This window comes from Corylus avellana, chromosome ca4, assembly GCF_901000735.1.
Source record: "Corylus avellana chromosome ca4, CavTom2PMs-1.0".
Taxonomy (NCBI): domain Eukaryota; kingdom Viridiplantae; phylum Streptophyta; class Magnoliopsida; order Fagales; family Betulaceae; genus Corylus; species Corylus avellana.
The window spans coordinates 7,034,698-7,046,766 of record NC_081544.1 but is presented as its reverse complement, the minus strand read 5'-3'; the positions used below and the strand labels follow the sequence as shown (position 1 = coordinate 7,046,766).

Here is a 12,069-nt window from a genome sequence, read left to right as displayed (position 1 = left end):
GGGAGGTGTAGCTAATAATGCCTCGAGGGAAATAGGTGCCTATTTGACAAGGTCTTACAATGCCTTTGTGCTTGAGGATCTGAACTATCAATGAGTTATGAAGGATTTAGACAACTGATAAGGTCTTAAGATGCCTTCAAGGGAGGGTGTGCATATACCGCTTATAGGGGCAGTAGTTGCCTAACTTGCGATATGTTACCTTTTCTCTGAGGGAGAGGACTTACATCGCCTCGACGGCTAGATTCCTTCGCAAGAGATGACTTACTCCCCCCAGCAATAAGGTCTTGGGCATCGTCAAAGTGAACCACTGATGATTTGGTCTCCTAATGAGCTCACAAGATGCCTCCAAGGAAGGGAGGGCTTATACTGCCTCGAGAAGTAGTAGGGGCCTAACCGATGAGGTTTTAGGATGCCTTTGAAGGAGAGTACTTACACTGACTTGGCGCAAGGTCTTTGGGGTCTTATGGAAGGCTTATACCATCTTGAGGGGTAGTGGGTGCCTAACTGAATAGGTCTTACGATGCCTTCAAGGGACGAGCAAAGACCGTATTGGTTGGCACGATCAGGGCTCGAGACAGAAGGACTTCAATCGCCTTGGGGGCGATGTCTTCAGGACTTTTGAGCTAATTTTAGAGTGAAACAGATAGACGATGGGGGTCTTAAGGTGCCTTTGAGGGTGGGAAGGCATATACTGCTTAGAGGGGCAGTAGGTGCCTATTCGATGAGGTGTTAAGATGCCTTCAAGAGAAAGGACTTACACTGCCTTGGTGGCAAGGTCTTCGGGACCTTTGCACCGAATTACAGAGAATCCCGACTACTGATGGCGTCTTAAGATGTCTTTGAGGGATGGAGGGCTTATATTGCCTCGAGGGGCAATGGGTTAACTAACGAGTTCTTAAGATGCCTCCGCGAGAGAGGACTTACACTGCCTCAGTGGCAAGGTCTTTGGGAATGTTGGGGTGAATTACTGATGATCCAAACTGCCGAAGAGGTCTTTAGATGCCTTTGAGGGTGGGAGGGCTTATTCCATGTAGATGGGGTATGGTTGCATGTCCGAAGAAGGTTACATTTTACTTATATAGGAATCCAATATGTTATGCTAACCTTCATTGTACGAAGGTTAAAGTGTAGGTATGATGGCATCGTCAGTATGTTATGGTGCTTTGTGTACCGGTATGTTATGGTCCATTGTGCACTAGTACATTACATATCACTTGTAAAAAGGGCTTTTGTTATGGTAAGATAACCTCCACCGTATCATATCATATCATATGTTCATATGTATATATAAAAGCCGAATTCTGCATTAGAGAGAGCTTAAAATTTTGACACGTGGAATAAACCCATGTTTTATAAGAAGTGAGCCGGTTACTAAACCGGTTAGACCGTGATTTTGGTTTTTAACGCAACTGTCCTGTTTTTCTTTTAGCTGGCCATGAGTTTAGGTTCTTGTAACGTGCGTTTAATCCCTGTCCAAAGCAAACGTCCGTTTGGTTTTTTAAGGGAGACTAAACGCGCTCTCACTTTCAATAGGTTTTCTTCCTCCACCAAAGCAAAACCACCATTTAGACTTTCAGTGAGTTTTCATAGAAATCGTTGATTTTGTTAGATTCTTTTCGTTTTGATTGTAATTTAAACTTTCCAAAACGATTTCTCTGCTTATGATTTTGTTCAATTCTTTTTATTTTTGCTAAGAAATGTTTAAACTTTCCGATAATTGCAGCTTCTTGAAGGTGCTTCTCTGTCCTTCTCTCTTATCTAATTCTCTCTTTGTGATTTTGTTCGATTCTATGCAGAAATCCTTATGAGCCCTCTCTCTGACAAGGAATATATGGAGTTTATTCGGTCTGTGGTTTCTGTTTAATCAAGAAGGTTATGTTATACGCAGTTGCTGCAATCCACAAGACCCAGTCCAACGTCGCCTTCATCAACAAAGGTTTCAACTTTCGCTCTTCCTTTATATTATAATCTTAACTATTATTATCCATGTTCTACTTAATACATGTTTCCTAGTTGTCAATTGAATGTGTCAAAACGTTTTTTATTCTTTTATTTGGTTCGTCTGATCTATAATTTTTTTGGTGGGTTTTCTTTATTTTTTATTGTATTTGGTTTTAGGAATTGTACTGTAGTTTTGTTTAATGTGTGAATCTCCTACAGATTGAGAATGTTGTATTGTATATGGACTTCGTTATTGGTGGGCTGTGATGGCTTGGTATAATGGTTGTGGTTGCTGTTAATTCATCACAAAATAAAAAAGAAATCATTTTTTGATGAGTAAGAGTGTTTGATTTATGCGGTTCTGGGTAGTGTTTATTTCTGTGCTTTATTGTTTTTGATTAAATTTTAATGGTTTGGGGGGAGATATGGAATAATGGTCTGTTTTGTTATGTGGTCTTAAGTACATATCACAAAAAAGTTATATGTTCCCATGTCTTTTATGGGTTCTGTTTTGTTTTGATAGGTTCTGGTTTGTTTCTATCGTTGATAATGCATGTAAAACCTTCGTCTCCATCTTCTTCCTCATGAGATTGATGATTGATAATGAATTTTTATTTTTGGGCCTATGGTATTTGTTGATTATTTGATTATTAGTTCCCCTTTTTCTTTTCAAGATAACCATCCTAAGAAAAGTTTTTTTTTCTTTTTTTTGGTTAAGCTTCTAAGATCAGTTTCCATGTTTTTTATAATGAATTTTTATTTTTGGGCCTACGGTGTTGAATATTTGATTCTTGGTTTCCTTTTTTTTTTTTTTTTTTTTGGGAATATTTTTTACCCATGTGGTTTAATAACTTATTATTTGATCTCTCGGTTTAATTTTGTGTCACAGATAGTACCTCGATAATAGCTAAAAACGAAGATAGTACCTTCATCTAACTTTTGTCTAAAATTTGACGGAAATCCACGTCAACAACTCTGAAAAATCGACATCTGTCCATATACCTAATTAAAATTAGAAAAATAAAAATTTTAAAACTATAATAACTAAAAAAATTAAAAAATTATTATTATTATTTTTTTAAAAAAATGGTGTTTGAACAGATATAAATGAATGGTACATTAGGCATTGTCTACTTTTGGGACTACGAGTGTTTTGGTACATTAGGGTGTGTCTTCTTGAAGCTTCGGACAGGAAATGATGTTCTGTTTTTGTTGAGTCTATTTATAGGCATGTTTGTAAATAGGAATTATTGTATGCAGAATCAATTGATCTGTTACACTTTCAAGAAACTAAAGCGTCATAACACGTTAGTCAACAACTTTTTTTTTTTTCTTGGCAGCCAAACAAGGGCTTTTGTTTTGCTTTATCTCATGGTGTTTTAATTCCTTTTCTGATAAGCGAATGCTAGAAACGAGAAAAGAGGTGTATGTTAGCAGATTCTTTGGCATTTGGGGGCTTTTTTTTTTTTTTTCTTTGGTTTGTATCGGTGATCCAATGGTTTTTTTTTTAAAAAAAAAAAATTAATTCAATGTTTGATTGCTCAGAATATTTGATTTTTAGGAAGCAAAAGTGTCATGACACGTCAATCTACAACATTTTCTTTTCTTGGCAGCCAATCAAGGGTTTGTGTTTTGCTCAATCCCTACATTTGATAATGAAAAGTTTCTTTTTTCTTTTTATAAGTAATAATCAGTCTTATTAAAAGTATAAAGGCGCCCCAAAGTACACTGAGAGTATACAAAATGATCACCTAACTAGAAAGGGAAAAGCGATTTGATAATGCAAAGTTTCTATCTATATTTTGAATACTATACATGGAAAAAAAATTATGTTATTAAATATTCTGAAATTCCAATAACAAAATTGGTTGAACAACTTTAAATTGAAAAGATTTGATTGTTTCTCTTTGGTTTGGCCTTATATATTTAAAAAGTAATTCAACATTCAGATTAAGTTTTTTTTTTTTTTTTTGGTAAGTTCGATTATGATTTTTTGGAATGTGAAATCATTGGTGAGAATATTTTGAACTTTTATTTTGCAATCAAATTATTAAAAAAAGGCCCACGAGAGCGTGGGTTATAAGCTAATGAGGGTTAATATATGAGTATGATGGTATCATAGAATGAGAATATGATGTAATGAGATGTGGTTATGGTTGAATAGAGTATGCAAAGACATTATGATTTGTATTTAAATGTTTTTTTGCCTCAAAAAGAAATTATCATGAGTTATTTTTACAAAATTGCCACTTGGCATTCATAATCAAACATTGTTAAAATATTTGTGAAAACCCTCTAAAGGGCATGGAATAATGAAATGTCATGTTGAGTATTTTTTAGGGCTTATCTCATAGTTTACTTCTAGGTGATGTTTACTTATTAAGTTGTGTACGTAGATGCTATCCTTTGCACTATAAATGTTTCACAATTTAGCAGGTAATAGATCGAGTTGGAGCTTAGAGTTTTTCAACAAGCTTGAGATTTGAAGTGAGAATCGTATGCTGTTTTATTGTATTTTAGTATTTATGAAATTTCAGTGATGTATTTTGAGATGGTTGTTACCTTTTATGAATTTTGGGTTGTAATTTATTTAAGAGATGTTTTCGGGCTTTAATTATAGCTTAGATAATATTTTTCCGCATTTCACTATTTATTTCACTTTAATAGGTATTATAGGGTGGTTTTTTGAGTTAATTACGAGATAATTAATTTTAGAAGCACTGCCAATAACTTTGAAGGTTAATTATCCTTGTTAATTAAATATATGGACGTTACATGGTGTCCCCTTGACATCAACACAGTTAGCCTAGTGTGTCACCCATGGTGTCAATACAGTCAAATTAGTTTTAAAAGTTTTAAGAAGGAAAAGAAGGTTTTAAATCGGTTTTAAGGGTAAGTTCAAGTATTGTCTGAGCATGATTTATCTGTGGTATTGATCCAAAAGTTTTGAATATATGTTTGTGATATGAAACTTTATTGACATGATGTGATTTACATGTTTTTAAAGGCAAGGAGTTTGAAATAAAATGGTTTATGAAAAACTCTTTAAAAAATGTTGTTAAATTGGGTACCTGGTAGTTAAGTGAGGTTATACACTTAACAATCCAAAGTTAGGACGGGAAAATAAAAACCCCAATCAACCTAGTGGTTATGTGGGCTTATACGCTTAGCATATTGAAGTTGGTAGAAAGATAAAACACCACCAACCGTGCGGTTAAGTAGCAGTATACACTTAGTACACTCTAGCAGTTAAGTGGAAGTATACACTTAGCTTATGCAAGAATGTGAAAATGTCATGAATAAACATGTTAGTATATGTATTTATGTGATGTATGCGAGAGCTAGATATGATATTTACTGATTGGCGTTTAAAATGATGCTTTTACATTAACATGATATAAATTGTTTTACTGCTTCATATCATGGGATGTGGAGTTATATACCTAGTAAAATAAATGCAAAGAAAAATAAGTTTAATTTTATAATTATGTACATGTCTCTCTCTATTTCATGTGCCTTGCAGAAGCGTTACGTGAAAAATAATATATTTTCCACTATATGGCTTATTTTTAAAGTCGGAGCATTACATGGCACTTAAGAGTTGAAATTGATTAGCCCTCCAGAAGGTCATTTATAAAGTTGTTCGCAATAGGTCATGGTGACTCACATAAAAGAGGAGATTGGGAAACCTAGCTCGCTATCTTGTTCGATAGGGGTCCAAACGAGCCATATTACTAATGGTTTTGATGATCAAGTTTTTCTGAAGCTACTAAAAGCATTCATATTGAGCTCTTCAAATAAAAGTTAAATTTGAAGAGAAGAACCCATTTTTTTAAAATTTGAAGAATCACTTTTAAAATGAACTAAATATCAAACTCATCATATCTTCCTCTACTTTAGTTAAATATTATTATTTTCTTTTTTTTTAATTCTTTTTTTTTTTTTTTTTGTTCTCGGTAGATAAAAGAGAAGAAAAATGAATATATAAGATTAAAAATGCGTTCCGATGTGACCAGGTTATATGTTACAAAATCCTAGCTTGGTTCGGACAAGCCTACCTATCCATTCGGGTGCCGTCATTGGAGTTACGCAATTCAAATATTTAATAGGACTAAAGCATTGTATAATTGGCTTGGGGTATTTAAGGATCATTATACACGACTTTCAAGGCTACTAAAGCTGTTTGTGTGAGCTAAGAGAGAACACAATGTTCTAAGCCTCTTCTTCCAAAGCTCTCCTAGAGTATTGTTTAAACCACATGCCAAAACTATTAACCTTTAGCACCGGAGGTCCGAAGCGTAAGAGGAGGTTATATAGAAGATTGGTTAGAGTTTTGGAGCTACTGCGAGGGACAAATGGCTTGTTTCTTTCATATAAGTAAGGTGTTATTTGCAAAGGTTTCGTAAATTGTATTTCTTGTAAACTTAATTTTTTTTAGTGTATTGGTTTCTTGAGTTTGGCTATCCTCATGTATTTTATCTTTAAAGAATTCTTCAAAGAGTTTCACTTTGACACCAAAATCTCGTTCCTTGGTTTGTGATTTATTTGATTTTGATAATTATATATGTGATTGCCTAATTGGTTGTGTTTAATTTTCAAATTTGGTATGCAATTGGTTGAGGAACCATTGGTTTATTTGTCCAAAAGTACACTTTGAACTTGAACTCTTTGGATAAAGAAAGATGGTCAATCCAAATGATGTAATATTCCACAATGAGGTAACTCAATCGGTTGGGATTACGCTTAAATAAAGCGGAGGTCACTAGTTCGAATCACCCTTCCCCCTCTTGTGCGGACATGTCAAAAAAAAAAAAAAAATTCCATAATGAGGTTGACATAAGTAAACTTGGTATAGTATATTACATACGTACAGTTTTCAGAGAATGGGGAGAAGGAAAATGATATAATTTTTTTTTTTTTTGCCAGACATTGTTATATATTTGAATATACACGTGTGTAAAGAATAATTAGCTACTCCCACATTGAAAAGATATTACTAGTGTAAATGTTTAATATAACATAATTGGAGTTAATCTCATTAGCTTAAATTTTTGGGTTAACCGGTGTTTTAATATATTATATTATGGTATCACTGCAAAAACTCTCTAGGATTAAATCTCCCAAATAGTGGTACATATATGATAGTTCGACAAGACAAGTGTTGAGTACATCGTTTATACACAAGTATGAGTGGTTAATATAAAATAATGGGACAGAATTTTCTTCCAAACTTAATTGAAAAAATTTCTTTTAATTTAGTCTATAAAAGTGACATGTGTCCATTTTTTTAATAACATGTGGGGTGCACATGAGTTGTAATAAAACTTATTTCAACTTTGTTTTTACTATTAAAAAAACATGTGATTTTTACATGTTCAAAGGACATATGCCACTTTTATAGACTAAGTTGAAGGAAATTTTTTCAATCCGGTTTAGAGGAAAACTCTGTCCAAATAATTGGGTCCACACTCATTTGCTTACTTTTAGGTTGAGTAGTATCTTAATATATTATATTACAGACTCACTATAGTACTCTCCAATGAGTAAATCTCCACAATAGAAAGATAAATTACCCACATGAAGTGAGTGAATTATAAGGGATTAAGTTACTTACTCGGTAAAACTAAACTCTATAAGAGATTTAAGTTAGTTCATTGTAAATTGATTAGTCTTTTTGATGTAATAGTGAAAATGTAACTAGCGTTTTTTCTAGATTATTACTTTATTCGGTCTACATCAATAAGAGCTTCTTTAAGGTAAATAAGAACTATGGCTAAAAAGGAAAAAAATTATAGAAAAAGAGCAAGGTGCCTAACACAAGAAGGGCAACGTACCAATGGAATGGGAAGGATCAGGTAAGGAGTTTAGGGGAGGTAGAATTTACATTTTGGAGAAGCTATAAATAGCCCAATTTCATACGTTGAAAGAGACATCTTTGTAGAAAATCAGTCCTATCTTAAAAGAATTAAGATGAAGAAGAAAGAAAGCATTCTGATTGCTATTTTAAATATAAATCAAATACTCTAGATTTTATATTCTTATCGAGCAACTTCATGCGGAAAACTATGAAAGATAGAACCCTAAACAAAGTGGAGCCAACATTAGAAAACCATCCTATATAAATTGGAATTAAAGGATTGTTACATCAATGTATTGTTCGAGATATGCTCGGTAAATTACAACATCAAGGAATCCATATCAAGAGAGCTAATAAACACATCATCAAGACAATCTTTTGTAGAGGAATTTAGAAGATTCATACTTGCATCAATCCCTTCACGTTCATCCACTTCATCTCCCTTCATATATAGCTTCAACTTTTGCCTACAAAGCCTAAATTGATCTTCCAACAAACTCCTATTGGACTCGTGTTTCATGACAATCCATTGCAGAGATCGTATCACTTCTTGGTCATATTGCTGCTTCTGCTCGGCCATCCTGCGGTATTGATTGGCTTGCATATCTGTTGAGCTTTTCTCACTTTGAAGGCGCAAAATCATGGCCATCGCCTCCTCAGCTGCCGATGCGGATGCCATCCTTTCCTTCTCAAGCTCTGCATTGGCAGCATTTGCTCTCTGTCTTTCTATCTTCACCAGTTTTCTCAGTGCCATTACATCAAACTCTTCATCTTCATCATAACATTCTTCTTCTTCGTCTTCTTCATTATCCTCTTCCAAAACCTCCTCTGCTTTAACATCACCATTTGAATTCGCAACCTCTTTGCTTACCAGTAAATCGTCTTTAGTTGATGAATTTGAACTCATCAAGAATGTCAAAGAGCCAAACTCACCATTTTTCAGACAAAACCTTTTTCTTAGAATATTTGATTTGCCTCTAAAGTCACACAAAAATTGCATCAAACCCTTACCGTACCAACCAAGTTGCAAAGCTTTTATCCCCAAACCAAACATCAAAAACAACTCCAAAAAACCAAAAACCTGTGAGGAACACCCAAACACCAAGAACCCACATCCAAACCCACTGATCTGACTCAGAAACTTTAAACATGAAGTACAATCCATGGCCAAAAACCCAAGAAAGCTCTTGAAAAACATCTTGTACAACTCAAGAACTGCGCAAATAAAAACCAACAAACAAAAACGACCCGGAATCTGCATGTGGGTCTAGTAGATTTACAAAGCAAGAAACTTCAATCCGATCTTGGGATGCTCAAACTTGTTGTATAAGCAAGAAAGGAAGGAACTTTCCGACAAAAAAACAAAACAATCGATTTGTGAACAAGGAATGACAGAGGACAAAAGTATATACTTCCTTCGGAACTGTAAAGAAGGAAATCACATAGAGGCGTAAAAGTTTAGGTTTTTACAATAGTATTCACAGAAAGAACACTGTACAATGGAGCAATCACTTGAGAAACAAAGACAGAGAGAGCAAGAAACACAGAGAGAGAGAAAGACAATATCCTTCAGCGTTTATGTTAGAAGGGGAGCGTGGGAGAGGAGATATTATGGAGGGTTAGAGGCGAATAAATCGAGATGCTGAGTCGGTTATTCAGACTGGCTAATTTAAGATGAGTATGGCAGTCTCGTTATTTAGAGGAAGATCGAGGGTACTTTTACTGGATGTTTGATGCACTTAAGGCTATGGGGTGCTGACAAGTGTCGCTTATTGGCAGCCAACAACGCCGACGTTGCCTTTCGTTTGAGAAACTAAAATGTTACGGCGCTGTCTTTGACTCAGAGTCACAGGCACGATCTCAAACCTTAATTGGAGTAAAACCTTGATTTAAAATCTAGATCGCGAGCAGAAGACAGTTTCCAGTGTAACGGCATTCGTAATTTTAGTATTCCTTTTTGTTCGTCTTAATTGTTTCCTGTGACCGTTAGATTTCCGTTATGTTCAACGGGATAAAAAGTAATAATATCAGATGATTGTGTGGATTATGCCGATTGATAGCATTATGCATTAATTAAAATTGTCTTTTCAATTTATTTTGGTAATAGAATTTTTTAGATTATCGTCATTATTGTTTTTTTTTTTTTTTAATTAAACCTTTTATATCTGTATGTATGTTTAAATGTTTTAGCACCTACATTATATTGGATTGAGGTCTTTACATTATATATATTTAATTTAAAATAAATGAATTAGATTGAGCCATGTGCGAATTAAAAATGAAAATTAAGGAATAGTCAAACAAAGTCAAAACAAGAATCGAAAAATAGGAAAGAGGTCTCAAAGAAATCCCCATGAGGTTGAGCATGTATTAAGGTGTGAGTTCAACTCTCCGCAGTAGAAAATTACTCATACAAGCATGATTAGTATTATCAGTTTTGGATTTATGAAGTTGAGTCAGACTATAACTTAATTGGTCTTGAAGGAGTGCGTATGCGGTTTTCATCGTTTAAGCATTTCCTAATTAATTCCCGGTGGGTAAATGCTACCATGATCACACTCAAGTAGAGTAGCCAAAGTTAATCACCATCTCCTACTTTTTTTTTTAATAAAAAAAAAAAAAAAAAAAAGTAGAGGAAGTCTATATCATTTTTCATCTATACTCTTGTGATTAAGTTACCTCAATATCATTTTTCACCAAAATTCTTCATAACTTTGTGCAATAATAAAATAAAGAGAAAACTATAGATTCTCCTTCAAACTATCAATTATGTGAATGTTTTTCCTAAACTGCCAAAAAAAAAAAATGTTAATGTCCATTTCAAGGTTAGCAAAAAGACAAAAATGACCATAAAATCTTTTAATACGACAAAAATATCATTATAAATTCGAAAAATAAAACTAATAAAAAACAAAAAAATTAAAAACCAAGGAGTGTCTGGTTTTTTTTTTTTTTTTTTCCTTTTTAAGAAATCCTAACAAATAATGAAGGTGTTCTTCGGTTGTTTCGTAGATGAGTTGGTAAACGGGTTAGATGGCAAGAAATTCAGTGCCAAATAAAGCACGAGAAAAGGAATTCTTTTTAGGGTGAATCCTAAACACCACACCAAAGAGGAAAAGGTTCCCTTATTTATTGCAAGTAGAATCCACATTTTGTGTTGGAAAGTGCTGCTGCCATCAATATAAATGACAAGCTCAACTTTACCTGGAAAAGATTGTGCTTCTTTTCAACTTAAACATCATCTCTTGCTCTGCTCAAGAGGATTGTCTCTCCCACAATGTCAAGTCACTTAATTCATTCTACCAACTATGCTCTAAATTAATTCGTTTACGACACAAGTATCACCATCATAATTAAGATTTTGGTTCTGTTACCACTATATGCGGCTCTATTCAGACGACCGAAACACTTGTTTGTCTCATTTTTTTACAGTTTGTTTGTAATTTCGCACTATTCGGTTTGAATCTATTGTTAGAGTCCACCCCTTTTTCTTTTTGTTGTTGTTTAGAATATCCCCTCTTCCTTTCAAATCAAGAATGGTAAGGATCCTCTCTTGTAACCCTTTCTCATATTCATTTTTTTTTTTTAAAAAGAGTATCACCATCATAATTGCCATGATATCCTTCAAGATCAGCTTTCGTTATCATAACATTGTAGACGGTTGGCGCCAGGGACGGAACCATGTGGTGGCTTGAGGGGCTAAAAAAAAAAAAATAAAAAAAAACTCTTATAATCTGTTTAAAATTATAATTTTACCGCCTCAATTTTTTATTTATTTTTTATTTTTTAGTTTTGCCTCCCAAACTTTTATTGCTAGTTTCGTCCTTGATCGGTGCTTGCTGTACTCTTGAATTTGCCTACTTAATATAATCATTGTAATTCCGGCAACAAGCAAAAATGGTATGCGAGATATTGCACTGTCAAGCACAAGCATTGGCTTTGTACCATGTGAGAGAGAGAAGTTGAACAACTAGAGAGATTATCCTAGAGAGAAATTTTGACATTAGTTTATGGTGGCTGTTTCTGTTAGTACGTAATAAAAGAACATGTACAGAGCATGTGTACAAGAACACATGGAGGCTGAGTTCTATCATTTCATAACACTAAAGGAAAGCAAATGCATAATTTACAAGAATTCTTTATTTTATTTGAATGAATAGTATCTATTTTACAGTCAAGATTTAAAGTTGGTGTATTTAATTGTGATCTAATTAAGAGATCATGGTATAATCTCCCACCATGGATGCCGGAATTCAATTCAAGTGCGCCGC

The 12,069-nt window shown here is 34.0% G+C and overlaps 1 protein-coding gene and 1 long non-coding RNA gene across 2 annotated transcripts; one reads left to right on the top strand and one right to left on the bottom strand.

The window, feature by feature from the left end:
* The first annotated feature begins 1,446 nt into the window (after positions 1 to 1,446).
* Positions 1,447 to 5,158, top strand: LOC132179763 (uncharacterized). The gene is made up of 3 exons (XR_009439964.1): positions 1,447 to 1,576; positions 1,797 to 1,936; positions 4,378 to 5,158. It is a non-coding gene; the product is annotated as an uncharacterized LOC132179763 (long non-coding RNA).
* Positions 5,159 to 8,018: 2,860 nt separating this feature from the next.
* LOC132179485 (protein FLOURY 1-like) lies at positions 8,019 to 9,384 on the bottom strand. Its single transcript, XM_059592218.1, has one exon. It carries the CDS (start codon positions 9,057 to 9,059, stop codon positions 8,118 to 8,120), a length of 942 nt encoding a protein of 313 aa, XP_059448201.1. The 5' UTR covers positions 9,060 to 9,384; the 3' UTR covers positions 8,019 to 8,117.
* Between the last annotated feature and the right edge of the window lie 2,685 nt (positions 9,385 to 12,069).

Bases quoted from the DNA above. Each gene is read 5' to 3' on its own strand.
- LOC132179485 (XM_059592218.1), bottom strand. From the start codon at position 9,059: ATGCAGATTCCGGGTCGTTTTTGTTTGTTGGTTTTTATTTGCGCAGTT.